This window comes from Polypterus senegalus, chromosome 16 (genome assembly GCF_016835505.1).
Source record: "Polypterus senegalus isolate Bchr_013 chromosome 16, ASM1683550v1, whole genome shotgun sequence".
In the NCBI taxonomy this organism is placed as follows: Eukaryota; Metazoa; Chordata; class Cladistia; order Polypteriformes; family Polypteridae; genus Polypterus; species Polypterus senegalus.
Window position 1 is genome coordinate 16,249,662 of NC_053169.1, and position 20,411 is coordinate 16,270,072.

Below are 20,411 nucleotides of genomic sequence, written 5' to 3' on the forward strand. Positions count from 1 at the left end.
TTTTTTTTTTAAATTTACTATCAAGTTTTAATTTATGCTGACACCTCACAATATTAAATTTTCATGTGCATTACTATTTCCACAACACAAACACGACTGCCCTCACCGTAATGTGCAACCTATATGATTTCCTGCTGCTATTACTTATGCTGACTTTGCTAGATGAATGCTTTAAAAACTGTGTATGGTGACTTCAACCTTTCAGAAGATGGCAGGTTATGGACACACACAACCTGCAATCAGTTACTGTATAAACAAAGGATCCGCAATGCACATTGGTTTTCCTACATAATCTTTACCACTTAAACACAAAGTCACATTGGCACGTTGTGGTTTTACAACTACCTTCAGTTAATTTTATACACTTACGTTTTGTTGCCACCACTCAACATTTTCTTAATATTATCATCCTGCTCATGAGTGTTACTAACTGCAGTGGAGAAAATGGATGCCAGCAAATATTGTATATACTTCAATACCAGCTGAATTGTACAGAGATATGTCAGTATAATGGTAGAGAAATGCCTTTTAATTGTGTGTTCCTCTTTCACAAGTTGTTTTCTTGTTCATAAGCTATTCTTACATACTACTTAAAAGATAAAAAAGTATATATAGTATTATATTCTGAAGAATTTTATTATGTAACCTTATAAAGGATACATTATATCTGTAGAGTGCAAAAAAGACAAATCAGAACAGCACACCCTTTATTCTGTTAAATATTTCACAGAAGAATATATACAATGTATTTGCCTTAAAATTGAAGAGAGAATTTTCTTCTTATTGCTCAGTATCCCACACTATCCTTTGCTATGTACATATTAGCATGACAGGTTCCAAATAAATTTTATATTAATAATCTACATTTTAATAAAATAATAAACTTAAACACATGTTAGAATATCTTAATTGCAGAGTACAGTATAGTCCAAAATAACTAAATTGTTTATGTTCATGGTTCCACAACAAACAAAATTTAACACCAGAACCTTGACTTTTCAGATTCATGAAAAAATCACATACTACAATATTGATTTTAAAATAAAATAGAATATTAACCTAAAAAATCAAAATAAATACATAATCTTTATTTTTATACAAAAGGCTTCTGGTGTTTATATCATAGTTGCTTAACCTTCATAAGCCAGATAAAGAAAACCATACAGTGATTAGAGAAGTTATTTTCCAAACTCAACTTCGGGTAATCTGAACTTGAAAGACTGTGGTGGAGTTGATGGGGTTTCTGGCTTATCTGTTGTAATATCTGCTGACCCTTTCTTACCACCTATGTTGAAAATATCAGAAAAGTTAAAGGCTGATTTTGGTTTGTCACCTCCATCATTTTTCTTGTCAGCTTCTGCAGCAGGTTTATTTACTTTAAATGTGCCTCTTGTGGGTTTGGTTGCACTGTCTTGGCTAGCATTAAGATGGATGCCTGGAGTGCTTGCATCCTTAATTGCACCTTCTATGCTTGGACCTGAAAACTGTGACGGTCCTTTAATTTCTGGAAGATCTACATCCACATTAGCCTTTGGAGGTGTAACCTTTCCTTTTGAGTAGAAATCATTTTTTAACTTTTGGAGTTTAGCTTCAATATCAATTTTTGGAGAGGACTTATTTAGATTTTTCTCTGTGTCCTCCAAAGAAGGTGCATCATAACTGGAATCAGCAGCTTTTGATCCATTTATTTTCACACTGGGCATGTTAATATTAACTTTTGGAGCTTCAATACTACTTTCTAGTTTGGGGGTGTTTATATGTATGCCTGGCATATTTAATTTTGGGTCCTGAACATCTGCAATGGGTGCTTTTAGGTCACCTTGTGCCTTTGGTGCAGATATGGCAATTGCACCTTTATGTTTTGATGTACCAACATCTATTTCTGGTATTGAAACTGATGGCATGGTAATTTTTGGAGCTTCAGTGTTGCCTCTAGATAAATCAGCTTTTGGCTGCTTAAGCTCTCCATGAATGGTTGGCTGCAAAGCTTCAAATTCACCTTTAACACTTGGAGCTTTTACATTTATATTAGAATCTACTGTAGGTTTTCTGAAGCCGTCTAAAGTTGGGAATTTAATCTTTGGTTCCTTTAGTTTTGCATCAGGAACATCAAGCTCAATTTCTGGACTGCTGACATCGGGAGTATTCAGATCAACATTAGGAGCATTTCCTTTTACTTGTGGACCTGATGCCTTTAGACTTGGGGATTTGGAGACACCAAAAGATGGAAATGTCAATTTAGGAAATTTAAACTTTCCATCTGCACCTTTTACATCTGGCTGACTGATATCAACATCAGGACCCTTTATATCTGCAGAAAATCCTTTTATTTTTCCATGCATATTTGGAACTGAAACATCCACTTCTCCCTTAGGTTGTGATCCTTTTACATTTAAACTTGTTTCGGGAGTTTTCAGATTTGCATCACTGTCAAAACTTGGTCCTTTGACCTTTGTTCCTGATAGTCCAAAATCTGGCATTTTCAGTGATGGCATTTTAAGTTTTCCTCCAGGTTCGCCTACTTCAACATTTGGTCCTTTCAGGTCCAGATTTGGACCTTTAATATCAGCTTTTGGTAAATTGATATCTACATCAGGTTTATGGATTTTAGGACCAGAGATATTAACATCGGGAACTTTTACATTGCCTTCAATATCTGGACCTTTCACTTTTGGACCTGATATTCCAAAATCTGGCATATTCAGCGATGGCATTTTCAATTTTCCACTAGGTTCCCCTACTTCAACATTTGGTCCTTTCAAATCCAGATTTGGAGCTTTGATTTCTGTTTTTGGCAAGCTGATATCTACATCAGGTTTACTGATTTTGGGACCTGAGATACTTGCATCTGGTGCCTGCATTTTAGCATCAATGTTCACATCAGGACCTTTGATTTTTGGACGAGATAGTCCAAAATCCGGCATCTTCAGTGATGGCATTTTAAATTTTCCAGTAGGTTCACCTACTTCAACATTTGGTCCTTTCAGATCCATATTTGGACCTTTGATATCAGCTTTTGGTAAATTGATATCTACATCAGGTTTATTGATGTTAGGACCAGAGATTTTTACATCAGGAACTTTTACATTGCCATCAATATCTGGACCTTTTACTTTTGGACCTGATATTCCAAAATCTGGCATTTTCAGCGATGGCATTTTAAATTTTCCACTAGGTTCCCCTATGTCAACATTTGGTCCTTTCAGATCCAGATTTGGAGGTTTGATTTCAGCTTTTGGTAAGCCAATATCTACATCAGGTTTACTGATTTTGGGACCTGAGATACTTACATCTGGAGTCTGCATTTTAGCATCAATATTCACATCAGGACCTTTGACCTTTGGACCAGATATTCCAAAATCTGGCATCTTCAGTGATGGCATTTTAAGTTTTCCTCCAGCTTCCCCTACTTCAACATTTGGTGCTTTCAGATCCAGATTTGGGCCTTTAATATCTGTGTTTGGTAAACTGATATCTACATCAGGTTTACTGATGTTAGGACCAGAAATATTTACATCAGGAACTTTTACATTGCCATCAATATCAGGACCTTTCAGTTTTGGACCAGATATTCCAAAATCAGGCATCTTCATGTGAGGCATTTTAAGTTTTCCACTTGGTTCTCCAACTTCAACATTTGGTCCTTTCAGATCCAGATTTGGACCTTTGAATTCAGCTTTTGGTAAATTGATATCTACATCAGGTTTATGGATTTTAGGACCAGAGATATTAACATCAGGAACTTTTACTTTGCCTTCAATATCTGGACCTTTCACTTTTGGACCTGATATTCCAAAATCTGGCATATTCAGCGATGGCATTTTCAATTTTCCACTAGGTTCCCCTACTTCAACATTTGGTCCTTTCAAATCCAGATTTGGAGCTTTGATTTCTGTTTTTGGTAAGCTGATATCTACATCAGGTTTACTGATTTTGGGACCTGAGATACTTGCATCTGGTGCCTGCATTTTAGCATCAATGTTCACATCAGGACCTTTGATTTTTGGACGAGATAGTCCAAAATCCGGCATCTTCAGTGATGGCATTTTAAATTTTCCAGTAGGTTCACCTACTTCAACATTTGGTCCTTTCAGATCCAGATTTGGACCTTTGATATCAGCTTTTGGTAAATTGATATCTACATCAGGTTTATCGATGTTAGGACCAGAGATTTTTACATCAGGAACTTTTACATTGCCATCAATATCTGGACCTTTTACTTTTGGACCTGATATTCCAAAATCTGGCATTTTCAGCGATGGCATTTTAAGTTTTCCACTAGGTTCCCCTACCTCAACATTTGGTCCTTTCAGATCCAGATTTGGAGCTTTGATTTCAGCTTTTGGTAAGTTGATATCTACATCAGGTTTACTGATTTTGGGACCTGAGATACTTACATCTGGAATCTGCATCTTAGCATCAATGTTCACATCAGGATCTTTGACCTTTGGACCCGATATTCCAAAATCTGGCATCTTCAGTGATGGTATTTTAAATTTTCCTCCAGCTTCCCCTACTTCAACATTTGGTGCTTTCAGATCCAGATTTGGGCCTTTAATATCAGCTTTTGGTAAACTGATATCCACATCAGGTTTATTGATGTTAGGACCAGAGATATTTACATCAGGAACTTTTACATTGCCATCAATATCAGGACCTTTCAGTTTTGGACCGGATATTCCAAAATCGGGCATCTTCATCTGAGGCATTTTAAATTTTCCACTTGGTTCTCCAACTTCAACATTTGGGCCTTTCAGATCCAGATTTGGACCTTTGAGTTCAGCATTTGGCAATTTGATATCTACATCAGGTTTATTGATCTTGGGACCAGAGATATTTACATTAGGAGCCTGCATTTTTCTAATGTCAACATTAGGTCCTTTGAGGTTTATGTCAGAATCTGGCAAATGTGTGTCACCCAGCTTTAACTCAGGGCTGTTAGTTTTTATGCCAGGTAGATTAAAAGTAGGAATTTTGAATTTGCTAGACTTCATCTTTGGGTCTGGTACGTCAAGCTCAATGTCAGGAGTCTTCATATCAAGTGATCCTTTTGGAGGTTTCATTTCTATGTCTGCAGCATTAAGATTACTTTTCAGTTGTGAATCTGGAAGATCAATTTTTCCACGTGGAAGTTTTGCATCAATGTTCACCTCAGGGCCATGTAATATTGGTTCTGAAATTCCAAACTTTGGCAAGTTCAGTTTTGGTATTTCCAAACTTTTATTAATTTCTGGACCAGTAAGGTCTACATTTGGTTCTTTGATATCTCCTTGAATGCCTTTTATGCTAATGTCCTTATTTGGTGCTTTCATATCTAGTTCTGGTAATTTAAATCCAAATTTTGGTACTTTGATTCCACCTTCAATTTTGGGACCAGAAATATCAACATCAGGGCCTTTTACTTTTGGTGCACCTATGTTAACTTCAGGTGTTTTGATATTTGGAGTAGAGATATTTGCATCAGGTGTTTCTAAGTGTAAATCTGGTGATTTTGCTTTTCCCCAAGAGGGAAATTTAAATTTCGGACCTTTAATAGTACCTTTGGGGGAACTTACGTTGACTGAAGGTGCATTAAGATCACCTTTGGTTTTTGGAGTGGAGACATTAACATTTGGTGCCTTTATGTTAGCATCTAAGTCAGGACTCTTCCCTCTTGGCAAGGACATACCCCATGATGGAAGAGAAAATTTTGAAGTTTTAGGAGGTTTTATATCAGCTTTAGGTAAATTCATATCTATGTCTGGAGTTTTTATGTCTCCTTCAATGTTGGGAGAGGACACATTTACATCAGGTGTCTTTACCTTTCCATCTATATGTACCTCTGGGCTTTTAACTTTTGTTCCTCCCCAGGAAGGCAGAGAAAACTTTGGCCCTTTGATGTCAGCCTTGGGTGACTTCACATTAATGTCTGGAGCATGGATTCCTCCTTTTACATCTGGACCAGATATGTCTACATCAGGTGTGTTTATTTTCCCATCCACATTTAAATTAGGACCTTTAACCTTTCCTCCTCCAAAGGAAGGCAGAGAAAACTTTGGACCTTTGATATCTGCCTTGGGCATCTTCATATCAATATCTGGAGCATGAATTCCCCCCTTGATATCTGGAGTTGATATGTTTACATCTGGTGTGTTTACTTTCCCATCTACATTTAGCTCAGGACCTTTAACCTTTCCTCCTCCAAAAGAAGGCAGACTAAATTTTGGCCCTTTAATGTCTGCCTTAGGCATCTTCACATCCATATCTGCAGCATGAAATCCACCCTTGATATCTGGAGTTGATATGTCTACATCAGGTGTGTTTACTTTCCCATCTATGTTTAATTCAGGGCCTTTAACCTTTCCTTCTCCAAAAGAAGGCAGACTGAATTTTGGTCCTTTGATGTCTGCCTTGGGCATCTTCACATCAATATCTGGAGCATGAATTCCCCCCTTGATATCTGGAGCTGATATGTCTACATCGGGTGTGTTTATTTTTCCATCGACATTTAATTCAGGTCCTTTAACTTTTCCTCCTCCAAAAGAAGGTAGACTGAATTTTGGCCCTTTGATGTCTGCTTTGGGCATCTTCACGTCCATATCTGGAGCATGAATTCCCCCCTTGATATCTGGAGTAGATATGTTTACATCAGGTGTGTTTACTTTGCCATCTATATTTAATTCAGGGCCTTTAACTTTTCCTCCTCCAAAAGAAGGTAGATTAAATTTTGGACCTTTAATGTCTGCCTTGGGCATGTTCACATCAATATCTGGAGCATGGAATCCTCCCTTGATATCTGGAGCTGATATGTTTACATCAGGTGTGTTCATTTTTCCATCAACATCTAATTCAGGTCCTTTAACTTTTCCTCCTCCAAAAGAAGGCAGACTAAATTTTGGCCCTTTGATGTCTGCTTTGGGCATCTTCAAATCAATATCTGGAGCATGACTTCCCCCCTTGATATCTGGAGTTGATATGTTTACATCAGGTGTGTTTACTTTCCCATCTATATTTAATTCAGGCCCTTTAACCTTTCCTCCTCCAAATGATGGCAAACTAAATTTTGGTCCTTTGATGTCTGCCTTGGGCATCTTCACATCCATATCTGGAGCATGAACTCCCCCCTTGATATCTGGAGCTGATATGTGTACATCAGGTGTGTTCATTTTTCCATCAACATCTAATTCAGGTCCTTTAACTTTTCCTCCTCCAAAAGAAGGTAGATTAAATTTTGGCCCTTTAATGTCTGCCTTGGGCATGTTCACATCCATATCTGGAGCATGAATTCCTCCCTTGATATCTGGAGTTGATATGTTTACATCAGGTGTGTTTACTTTCCCATCTATATTTAATTCAGGCCCTTTAACCTTTCCTCCTCCAAATGATGGCAAACTAAATTTTGGTCCTTTGATGTCTGCCTTGGGCATCTTCACATCCATATCTGGAGCATGAACTCCCCCCTTGATATCTGGAGCTGATATGTGTACATCAGGTGTGTTCATTTTTCCATCAACATCTAATTCAGGTCCTTTAACTTTTCCTCCTCCAAAAGAAGGTAGATTCAATTTTGGACCTTTGATGTCTGCTTTGGGCATCTTCAAATCAATATCTGGAGCATGAATTCCCCCCTTGATATCTGGAGTTGATATGTCTACATCAGGTGTGCTTACTTTCCCATCCAAATTTAGTTCAGGACCTTTAATCTTTCCTCCACCAAAAGAAGGCATACTAAACTTTGGCCCTTTGATGTCTGCCTTGGGCATGTTCATATCAATGACTGGAGTATGAATTCCTCCCTTTAAATCTGGACCAGATATGTCTACATCAGGTGAGTTTAGTTTCCCATCCATATTTAGTTCTGGACCTTTAACCTTTCCTCCTCCAAAAGAAGGCATGGAAATTTGTGGTCCTTTGATGTCAGCTTTGGGCATCTTCAAATCAATATCTGGAGCATTGATTCCTCCCTTGATATTTGGACCACCAAAATGTATATCTGGCGTTTTTAAACTTCCATCGAAAGAGGAGTCAGGTCCTTTCAGTTTTACATTTCCAGCATTATGAATATCAAAAGACGTTGGACCCTCCAGGCTTCCTTCTGGTAAGTTGACATTGACTTTGGGGCCCTTTAGATTCATTTTAGGTTCATTAAAATCAGCATTGAAGTTATCTTTCAGTCCAGATGATGGTTCCGAAAAAATGTTTTCACAAGAAGATGACAGCTTTAGATGTTTCTTAATTTTGTTATTAAATAATTTGTCATATGTTGAATTCCTTAGCATCTGGAAAAAATAAAAGTGTATTTTAATCATAAGAGTTTCAAATAATTTAAATTAATTTTAAAAACTGGGACCCCATTCATAATTATATTCACAGTTGCAAATCCTCAAAAGTCTTGAGATTGTCATTGTTCAACATAATGTATGCTATTTAAAGTCAAAGTGAACATTCTTCTTGAGATACTGTTTATAATGCACTAGTGAGGCTTCATCTTACAAAAGAGACAAGGCAGTGCTAAAGAAAGTCCTAAAGAGAGAAATTAGGCTGATTCGGGGACTGAGAAGAATACATTTTGAAGAAAGATTTAAATGAGTTAATCCTTTTCAGTTTAAGCAAAGTGTTTAAAATTATGGAGGGAATTGATACAATGGATCCCTGCTGTTATTTTAAAATAAATTCTTCATCAAGGCCATAGGGACACAGAAGGAAACTTTTAAGATCGTATTTTGCATAAATGTTACAAAAACATAGAATAAAGTGGCGTGGTAGAGAGTAGGACTTTGGGAACCTTCAAATCTTGACTCAGTATTATTTTGGAGAATCTAGGAGAATAGGAATGGTCAGATAGTTAGAACATTCAAATGAGAACAGGTTATTTAGCCTAACTGTAGTGACTTCAATTTGTCATGATCATTTTTTCCAGTTCCAGTTTTAACATTTGTTATGCTTCTGTCCATATAATTTATTTTATTTTTTGTTACGATTATGTCATTGTACCATTTTCACTTAATTACAATCATCCCCATTTTGTTGCAAAGCAGCTTTGGTGCAACAATTTTGTTTATCAGCAGTGGTGCTGTTGCAGGTCATAGGAGTAACTTCATTGCTTGATATCACAGGAGCGCAGTTATTTTAAGATGATGCCATTATGATGTGTCCTACTTTTGAGATTCTACAATAGCAAACAACATCAAAGCATACATAAAAAATCTCATGTTTCTTGCATTGCATAATTCACATGTGACGTCATCCAATTGTATGCTCACAACATTCCAAACACATTTATTTTTACTGAAATATTGTTAGTGTTAAAGAAATCACTTCGGGGAAAATGCTAAACTACAATGTGTTCAGTCACAAAAAATCAGTTGAATTGTAGATCTGCCTCCCATTGTTTTATTTATATTCATATCCACATATAGTGTACCTTACAATTATTTAACTGCAGGCTGTGGACTGACCTTCTGTTTGTTAAAGCATCTTGTATATGTACAACTATGAGGAGTACTCTGCCCTTGACAATGTTTTTACTCACTTTGCTTTAATTTTTAATGTTTAGTTGTACACACCAATGAACTTGGCACTGTCAGTATTACTTTATACACAATGCTAGCCAATCAATAAGCAGTTACTGAGTGCATTCACAAGAACCTTTTCCAGAAGTGATCTCTTTAACAATATTTTGTTACACATATGGATAATGTGACATGTGTAACGTGAGATTTTTTTCATGGACGTTTTGATATTGTTTGCTGTTGTCTAGTTCTGATGAGCATTGACTTATATTGTGGCAGAAGCTTTTATATCACTGTTCTGAATGAAAACGTGAGATTAAAGTTTTTCCTTGGCCCTCACTACAAACTACGAACTGAAAATAATGTACAAAAAGATTATTTTTGTATACAGTATTACTTTAATGTAAAAAGATAAAACTGTGCCTGACACAACTGGTGGTTATTTTCAGTGTACTTTTGTTTTCTGGATTAGCATCTTTGTTTTTTAAAGCTTTTTGACTAATGTTTTTTAGCTCATTGACGATCTGTATTTCTGACTTTTTTTCCTGCCCCGACTTAGATTTTTGCCTTTTTCTGCATCTTGACTAGGTTTCAAGCTCAGTGATGATACAGAATTTCCTGACTTAAGAGAAAATGAGCAAATAATCAGAAGACGATAGGCCAGAATGGAGCAGTCTAAATATAGTTTATGAACAAGCAAGAGTAGGAAATTCCACGAAAAGCAAGAAAAGACAAATTTAAAAACTAAGAACTCTAACCCATAATCTTGATTGAAGGATATGTAGCAAAAAGGTCCTAATACTGCTTGTTACATTTGTCCCTAGCTACTGCTAATAAAAAATGATTTTATAAATGAGATCCAAAGCAAGGATGCTAGAAGCTGTATGCTGCCATCTGAAATAAGTAGAGCATGATGACACACTATGTCACACACTGTGCATGAACAGCAACAAGCCTAACAACAGTAAATAAGATGGCATCGGCTATGCAACGATCAACACAAAATGTTGGCAATCAAACAAAAAAACCCCCGAAATTCTCAGATATTTATTTAAAAAAATTCAATATAAAAGTGGAGCAAAACATTGCAAATTAGATAAATAACACAGCTCGCTGACAGCTTAATGCACCCAATTCTTGCTTCCAACAAATCTTGCAGTTTTGGATTTTCTCTTTTTCAAACTCTTAGGTTTTCAGATTCAGTGTTTGCATTGCTCTGCGCAGTCCTAATACTATCCAGTAAATCCAAAAGCAGCTAATAAGCAAAAAGGGACATTTTACACAAAACCACAGTCATTTTAGTCAGGACCTAAATATCAAATTTACGATCTTGTATGGCTGTAAACATCAACAATTGACACAATCCTGACAATTGATCCTATGGGAGGCATGGACTGAGGTCATACCCCAAGGCTACTCCCTTGGGGAGCTGCATTTTCTTAGCAGTCCTGTAAATGGTGAGGTTTGACATAGAAGCGCACTACAAAGGCAACAGCTTTTGAACATGAGATAAACAAAAGCATTCTTAGCATAGCAGTCACCTTGGTACTTTTAGATTATTCTATCAGTGCTCTGTCCTTCAGTTTTGAGTAATATATATAAAATTAACTCTTTCAACATTTTTAGCCCATCTTTTTCCTTCATCTATCACTGCAGACACCCTCATTTGAAGATATCCCCATATAAATATTGTGTAGTTAGCAAGACATGATGCAAGACTATATAAATTTTCACATTGTGGAAGTGGTCACACTGAATGAGCAATGCAGCTGAAAAATTGCATCTGCAATTAATGTTGGAGAATGAAACAAGATTCTGTACTTCATTGTGGTAAAATAAAAGTTACTAAATACTGTTTGTCAGAAAGTTTGGGGGAGACTGTTAAACAAAATGCAAAAAGAGTCTTATGTTTGATGAGACCAGATTGTACTTTTATGCTTTCATAACTAAGTGCTATCTTTATTCCTACAGTTTATCCTGAGAACAACATCCTTACAGTGAGGCATTGTGGATTAAATATTGTGTTGTGGAGATGATTTTCTACACTAGGGTCTCAAGGTAGTGGACAAAATAGATGCAGTTAAACACTAAAATATCATGGATGGAAGAATATCAACTCAATTGAGATTGTATGTTAGGAGGTGAAAATTGCAGTGCACCATTGTAAGTGCGCTGGAACAATTTTTCAATAAATACAGCATGATCATGAAGAGGAAAAAAGCTATTGTATTCACAAATTCTAAAAGTTAGAGACTCATCTTAAAAATAATATGGTTGGAATTTCTGCAAAAAGAGCTACAAGCTGTTGACTCAAGAGGGGTAAATACTTTTAAATTAGTTGTTTTCTATTTTTTTTAGAATTAAGTAGCTGAGTTACACTGCCTTGTCTGAAAATTAAATATTTAGCTGCTGCATTTGTAAAACATACAGTTTCATACATCAGATTTCTATTGATAAGTAGATATACGGTATAATAATTTTTATGTTAAGGAAGCTTGTCCTCTCAACATTTTTCATCAAAAGTGACTTTGATTTATATATCCACCTTCCTTATCAGCACAGTAATCACTAACGGCTAAATCCTTGGAGCTGAGGCTCCTTATAACTACTGTTTTTCACACTGAATGGGTACATTCACAAAATACATATTGTATGCTGTAAGCATAGGCCTTCTTGCATGTGAGTGTGTTGAGAACAATTGAAAACCAAAATTGCAAGATTTTGCACAGTAAGCGTGAGCAGTTAATAAAGTCACACAATTCAGGCATTTATTTATACTTACTGCTTCTGGTCTTCTAATGCTGATATTAGGGCTTTCCCAAGCAACATCTGGAGTGACTTTGGGCCGTTTGGTAATCACCTTCATTTGCGCATTGTATTGGTCAGTAAGCTTCATGAGCTTTAGGACATCGTCCTTCTTAAGCGTGTCAAAATAGATGGTGGCACCAACTAGTTCATCCCCTTTAAACAAAGACAAAAGTGAACGACAGACAAGTAAATAAACGCGTTCAATAAAAAAGCAACAGGCATACATGTAGAATTTTATTCCGTGTAGTCTCTTTCTTAATAGGAATGGTTCCAAAGTAATTTAGATAAAATGTAATCATCCGCTATAATCCTCCATTTTCTTTAATGGTTCTTCTGGACAAGGTAAGCAGGGTATCAAACACTTTATTTTCTCTGGGAACAGTTTCCATTTTCCCATGGTGGATTCCCAGGAATTATTAAATCATGGTCATTTATTTTATTCCATCCATGGCTTTCCTTGAAGTCTATTCCTGAAGAGCTATCTTCATTTCACATCCTGGTGGCATGCTCAGCAAATACTCATAGCACCTCCTGCAGATTGTCTCAGCAACTGGTAGAAAAGATTGTTTTACCCAAATGTAATTGTGTGCAGGTGTAGTACAGGGTATGAAAATAGGGTTTGTTATAAGTGAGTCGGGGAATGAATTTGAACCTGCTGTCTAGTGATTTTACTAAGTGCTTGTTAATCGTTGAGTTAGACTGCCTAGTGATTCACAACACATTTTAAGATTTTCAAAAAGTAATGAAAGCCTTAAAGACTCTACTACAGCAAAAGTCATTAATTGTGTAGTCTATCAATTATTACAGAGAAAAGTCAAGCAAAATGACTGCTTTTATTGGGTAACTAAAAAGATTACAATATGCACACTTTTGAGGCAACTCAGGCCACTTCTTCAGTTAAAGATGTAATCAATCAATTATTACAGAGAAACAATTAGTGATATTTGCCCTGCGGTGGGCTGGCACCCTGCCCGGGGTTTGTTCCTGCCTTGCACCCTGTGCTGACTGGGATTGGCTCCAGTAGACCACCGTGACCCTGTGTTATGATGTAGTGGGTTGGACAATGACCGACTGACTGACAATTATTGATATTTTAATAAGCATTAAATTTACATTTTGAATATCTTTCTTTTCATCTTAAAATAACATGTTTCTTATTATTTAAATTATTTCATGTACTTTTTGCAGGTATAAAACAGATTATTTTGGAAAGCCAGGTCACTTTGTGGTTGTAGCCTATTTTAACAGCATCAAGTGTAAAGCAGGAACTCACCCTAGGAAGGCTGGCAGATCATTTGAGGGCCCTCTCATACACACACTCATGCTCGCACTCAATCGGGGCAAGATTAGAATTTAATTTAGTGATACAGAAATGTACCTCCACACAGACATCCACCAGGCACAGGATATGAACCCAAGGAGGTATACGCAGTACTCGCCATGGGTATTAACAGGAACACCTGTACACCTGCTTATCCATTCAGTTACCTAATCAGCCAATCAGGTGGCAGCAACAAAATGCATATAATCATGCAGGTACTGGTCAGGAGCTTCAGTTAATGTTAATATCAAACACCAGAATGGGGAAAAAATGCAATCACAGTGATTGAGACCATGGTATGATTGTTGGTTCCAAATGGGTTTCTTTGAGTATTTTTTGTAACTGCTGATTTATGGGATTTTCATGCATAACAGTCTCTAGTGTTTACTCAGAAGAAAAACTTTCATGGATTGGCAGTTCTGCAGATGGAAACACCTTGTTGATGAGAGAGGTCAGAGGAGAGTGACCAGATGGAAAAACCACGTAACTCAGCTGGCTGCTCTGTACAACTGTGGGAAGCAGAAAAGTATCTGAGAATGTACAACACATCAAACTTTGAGGCGGAATGAGTACAATAGCTGAAGACCACGTGAGGTTCAATTCCTGTCAGCCAAAATTAGAAAGGTGAATCTGTAGTGGGCATACGCACACTAAAACTGGACAGTTGATGACTGGAAAGATGTATCCTTCAGTAGCCTTACCATTCAGCAGGTTCGAATCCAGTAGGTCACATTTAGGATGTGGTAGAATGGGGGATTTATAGCATGAAGGTGCACCTGACAAATCTTCAGAAACTGTATGATTAAATCATGTCAACATGCACCAGCATCTCAATGGAATGTTTCCAACATCTTGAGGAATCCATGCCATGAAGAATTGAGGCTGATTTGAAGGCAAAAGGAGGCCTCCCCCATATCAGTGTAGTGTTCCTAATAATTTGTTCATTGAGTGTATGTATGTATATATAAATTTATATACACATTACTTATGATGTTAATGAAAATTACCATTCAGATATCCCCCTTCAGATAACTGTAAATCAAAAATCTATTGTAATGAGGTTAGCAGAGAAATTGGATAGTTCTACATAAGACCTCCAAAAAGGGTGAAGAATTTCTGGCAATAAGTAAACTTGTCTGTGTGCAGTATGAGAAGAGAGAGTGCGCCAGGTATATTGCACTTTGTCATACGTTGTGCCTGAGAATGGAAAACTGATGTCCTAGGAGGAAACATGCAATTTTCCACCAGAATACTAGTGGCTACATAATTAAGCTAACAAGTATGAGGTATTTCACCATCTAGTAAGAAAGGGAGATGAGGAGGAAGAGAAGTCTTGATGAAACTCTGATAGGCAAAAAGATCTAGCAAACGGGTGGAAGTGGAGGGCTCTTTAGGTGGGAAGGCTACAGTAGAAGCTGTTTGTCTATTTAAAGAGTGAAGCCAAAGAAGGAAGCCTGCATGTTTCTGTTTCTTCTTCTTTTTAAAGAAACAAACTTAATATTGCTTGTATTTTACCTTCCTTAATTCCAGAGGAATCTGCAACTCCAGCATCACTGATATCCTTAACAACAACACCTCCATCCTCAGAATCTTCAAGAATTAGACTGTCTGAGAGGCTCCGGGACCTTTTTGTTCTGAATTGTTCACTCTAAACAAAAAATTAAAAAAAAAATAGGTAAGTAAAGTCCCCCTGATCTTTTGTCTGTCACCAATCAGCCCTTCCCCTGTACTGTGCCCATTTAATACCCCTTGACCCCGTGAATTATTTGTCAGTCAGGCTGCTGGTTATGGTATATATTTGTGTAAATATATGGAGAGTCATTTTGTGTTTTACAGCCACTGTGTGATGCTTTTAGTAAATGTAATTTACTAAATATGTGCAACAATCTTACAATCTCTCACCAGGAAAGGTGCTATATTAGAAGAAATTGAATTGAAGTTCTGACCATAACTTTTAGCCTGGTAGTTCACCAAAAACTTAATGGAAGGCAGAGTTTGGCAGCTTCAGCCACCACAAAATATGTGGAGTGTATCATGCCCCCTGCCATCAGGACTTGCTGTACATTAGGCATGCTGGAAACTTGCTTTTCACAAAAGATGCAATATAGTCAGTTAGTCATTTTCCAACCTGCTATGTTCTGAACAGGGTCTGCTGGAGCCTATCCCAGTTAGCATAGGAAGCAAGTCAGGGAATTAATTCTGGACAGGGCACCAGTCCATTGCAGAAGATGCAATATAAAAAAACATTATTGTTTGTAATTTTTGTGCAATTTATAAACCAGTCATTTTTATACATACTGATTTCTGCCAATATTTACTTGGAATCATCAAATTTCAGTCTACAAAGGAGGACCCAAAAATTCCCGGAATCGCTCAATAGGATGGGAGTAGTGTGTAGCTGTCAACTATACATTAAGGAATCACCTGCCTATAGTCTTGTTAATCAGTCTGCCAAGTGGAGATGCATATTTCTGACATCTATTCTACAATCATGTGCATTTTTTTTTCTATAACCTGAAAAAAGCATGTCGGGTCATATCAAACATCAAGGCAACAATGATCACTTTTTTCGACAATGATGTACTTGTTCACAAAGAGTTTGTTCCTTGTGAAGAGACTGTTAATCAGTAACATTACACCAAATTGCTGAGGCGTCTGTGGGAAAGCATCGGTAAAAAAATATCTAGGTCAGTGGCACATGCAAAACTGCATTTTGCACCATCACAGTGCAATCCTGAGGGTTTGTGGGATCCCCTCGAGGTTGCTGGATATTATGGCCGGCCTGTACACTGGTACTGTGAATGCTATGCAGATTGGAGGCAGAACCTCTGTGTTCTTCCCAGTTGATTCTGGGGTTCATCAGGGGTCTGTTCTGCTCCTACTCTGTTCAATGCTTGTATGGACTGGGTATTGGGCAAGGTCATGGGGTCCAGTGGCTTCTGTGGGGCATCTGTTGGTGAAGAAAGATTCACGGATCTTGACTTTGCTGACGATGCTGTGATCTTCACGGAGTCAATGGAGGCTCTGATCAGGTGCTCAAGAGACTGACGAGGAGTCTGAGTATCTGGGCTTGCGAGTGTCCTGATAAAAACCAAGATCCAGGCCTTTGATGACCTCTTAGGCACGACCATCAGCAGTGTGTCTGTTTGCAAAGAGAGTGTTGACCACGTCGAGAGGTTTACTTACCTCGACAGTGACATTCATGTCTCTGGTGACTCTTCCTATGAAGTCAATAGACGGATTGGGAGAGCATGAGGTCAAAAGGAACGGGCTGTGTGGCACTCCTAAAAAAGGACGAAGGTCCAAGTCTTTAGAGTCCTGGTGCTTCCTGTCTTGCTATATGGTTGCGAGACATGGATGCTATCCAGTGACCTGAGATGAAGACTGGACTCCTTTAATACTGTGTCTCTCTGGAAAATCCTTGGGGACCGTTGGTTTGACTTTGTGTTGCTCACGGAGTCCCGAGTGAGGCACATGACCTGCATTGTGAGGAAGCATCAGTTACAGCACTACGGCCATGTGGCGCGTTTGCTCGAGGGTGATCCGGCTCGTAAGATCCTCATTGTTGGAGACCCGAGTGGCTGGACCAGGCCAAGGGGTCACCCACGTAACACTGGGCTGCGGCAGATAGAGGGTCATTTCCGGAGAGTGGGACTGGACCGCTTGTCTGCCTGGGGGGTTGCCAACTGGGATCCCGAGTTGTTTCGTTATGTAGTGGGTGCGGCAACACATTGTACTAGTGCATGCTACCCTACCTTGACTAGACAGTGCTTCTTCACACATATTGCCAGTCAAAGAATTTTGAACAAAAACAATGTGGCTGTTGCTTCATACCACTTGTATTCACCAGATCTTGCTCCCTGTGATTTTTTTTTGTGTTACTGAAATTAAAATTGAGACTTAAGGGAAGAAGATTTACTACCATATTAGACATCTAGGAAAAAAGTGTAAGGGGCTGTAGACACAGTAACAAAAGACAACTGCAGGAAATGTTAATAGGAATGGGAAAAGTGCTGGAACAAGTAAGTGTATTGCTTCTCAAGGAGAGGAGTTAGAATGTGACTAAAACTGAATTGATGTAAATTGTACAATATAAGTGTATTGTTAACAATTCCATGAATTTTGGGGCACTCCCTCGTATGATATTTTTAAAAGCACTAATTGAATTAGGATTGACTTGCTAGGCTGAGCTGACTGCCCTGTTCTCATCAAAACATTTCTTATGATTTTACGTTTGTGAGGAACAGAACACAGTCACTGTCTGCTGAGTGAGGCAGATTTATCATTGGCCAAGTAATTTAATGTTAAAAAAAATTCTCAGTGTTGGGACACCTAAGCAGTGCATAAGATCCTCTCATTTCAAGATCAGTTATTGCAATATGTCAGCTTATGCAGATATTGACCACCTACCATTTTTACAGCATTTCCTTTTCACACTTGTGCCTGACTGGAAGGAAGAAAGCTGCAAAAATCTGTAAGAATAAAAGACAGCTGCATTAATTAAATATATAATACTAGACATTAAGCCCGTTATAATAACGGGCGCTAGAACAGTATTGCATAAACATTATTAGGAACAGTCTATATTAAATGGCAAGGGACCTTGACCTCATTCTGTTTGTTGTCTTAATTTTCTTGTTAAAAATATTTTTGCAAGAAGCTTAAAGTAAAAAAATATTAAAAATAAAATAGAAACGTATATGACAATACAGTAAGTATAATTAATATTGCCTTAGTGTAAAACTTTATAACAATCTGTAATACACAATATCTGAAGAAGATATTTAGGAAAATGTTTTTATTTTTTTACCTCAGGAAATTTTTCAATAAAATTTCATTATAGACAACATTTTTTGTAAACACTCTTGTTCAGGACCATCTAGAACGTTGACAACAACATCTGTAAAGCTTCTAACTCTTAATAATGCAACATATAACTGACCGTGGCTGAATACTGGCTCTGGCAAGTAAATGGCAACTTTTTCTAAGGTTTGCCCTTGAGCTTTATTAATTGTTATGGCAAAGGCTAATGTAACTGGAAATTGTCGCCTTCTTATGGTTAAGGGTAAATTTGTAGAGGATAGAACCAAATCAATATGGGGAATATTCTGACGCTCATTTTCTTTTTTACAATCGATCTATTTGCTCGTATTTTTTTTTGTCTTTCAGCCTTTCTTTTGTTGATGTTTACTTGCTGAGCTGACCGTTCTTCCAGGAGATGTTGCTTATATAGGATTTGAGTGTCTATGTCTTTTGTCCTACTTGACGTGTCCTTTTTGTTTGGGTGGCATGTTGTTAGTAAACATGCACGGGGCAGTATGTGTGGTGTCTCCCCAGCAATGGATTTTATGTGCGGGGCCGCGACTACCCAATCAGCACTCTCCCCAGCAATGCTGTCCTTTATTTGCTTATCATGTGCGGCCGTGGCTATGCCATTCACTGTGTGCCCAGCTTCCAATATGTGTGCATCCACGGTCTCCCCAGCAAAGATGTCCTTTATTTGCTTATCATGTCCGGCTGCGGCTACGTCATTCACTGTGTGCTCAGCTTCCAATGTGTGTGCGTCCACGATGCCGGTCAAGCGTGTCGCACCGAGCCTCGTGCATGCGCACTTCACCAAAAGACACACACACGGACACCTGGACGCACACAGGGGTTTTATTAAAGAGGATAAGATAAGATAGACTCTATCTGATAGAGACCCTTGTAATCCTTTCACAGCATCTCCATTTTTTTTCTCTTGAAGCATCAGTGAAAGTCAATGAAGACCTACAGGCCAGTCAGATAAGGATGACACATGTAGAAGTGATTACACAATAAATAAGGATTATCTACTAATACCTATTATATCAAAGGTATATTTTTCTTTATTGCATATATATCACCTTCCAAAAATGAACATTTTCTTAAAGGCTTTAAAAGTTAATGGATTAATTCATTTTAATATCTCAACAATGGCAATGCTAAAAGGTAAATGATTTTCTCAGGGTGATACCAAAAGTCAATGTTGGGGAACAGTCCAGCCACCTTGTGGCTCACAGTCCTATTCTGTAGACAATAAGACATACCAATAAAAATAATGCAGCCTTTATTCCAAAGAGCAATTTTCCACAGTCAGTGCTTTATGCTTCTACTTTCATTATTCTACAGCTGGAGCACAGGTAGGCTCTTCAACTTACTGAATTTATTCATCCATCCATTGTTCTGTTCTCTAACTTGACTATTCAGTTTTTGGGTCTATGAGAGCTGGACTCTATCCTACTAGCACTAACTGTAAGGCAAGGACCAGTTCATCTCCAGTCATACTCACACACCAACATTAACTCATAAGTGACTGATGGAGAGTTTGCAATTAATGTAACATATCCATCTGTAGGATTGTGGGAGCTGAACATGTGGATCTGGAGAAAATTTCACCCAGATTCAAGCAGAACATGTTACAGGACATCATCTGCATGTTATAATGATTTAATATTTCTCTGTCACTATAATGTATTGGCTTAGCTCCAAATCCACTCTTTATCAGCAGCCAGTAATTTTACCTCAAGGTCTCAACAGAGACGATAGATAGATAGATAGATAGATAGATAGATAGATAGATAGATAGATAGATAGATAGATAGATAGATAGATAGATAGATAGATAGATACTTTATTAACCCCAAGGGGAAATTCACAATTTCACAAAATTTTAACTCTCTTTCACAATTGTTATATTTAAGAAATGTAAAGTACAATTAATCACAATCTCTCCACCACCATAAACTAAAAATAGCGCATCAATCAATGCC

The 20,411-nt window shown here is 37.6% G+C and overlaps 1 protein-coding gene across 2 annotated transcripts in view; it reads right to left on the minus strand.

The window, feature by feature from the left end:
- Positions 1-690: 690 nt before the first annotated feature.
- The window catches only part of si:ch211-125o16.4 (neuroblast differentiation-associated protein AHNAK), a 30,991-nt gene continuing 11,270 nt past the window's right edge, over positions 691-20,411 (minus strand). For both annotated transcript variants that reach the window (XM_039738004.1, XM_039738005.1), the window contains exons 2-5: positions 18,031-18,092; positions 15,136-15,268; positions 12,274-12,452; positions 691-8,258 (exon numbers count right to left, since the gene is read on the minus strand). In XM_039738004.1, the coding sequence (XP_039593938.1) occupies positions 1,179-8,258; positions 12,274-12,452; positions 15,136-15,268; positions 18,031-18,033 (7,395 nt within the window). In that variant the 5' untranslated portion in view covers positions 18,034-18,092 and the 3' untranslated portion in view covers positions 691-1,178. The remainder of the gene's footprint in view (positions 8,259-12,273; positions 12,453-15,135; positions 15,269-18,030; positions 18,093-20,411) is intronic.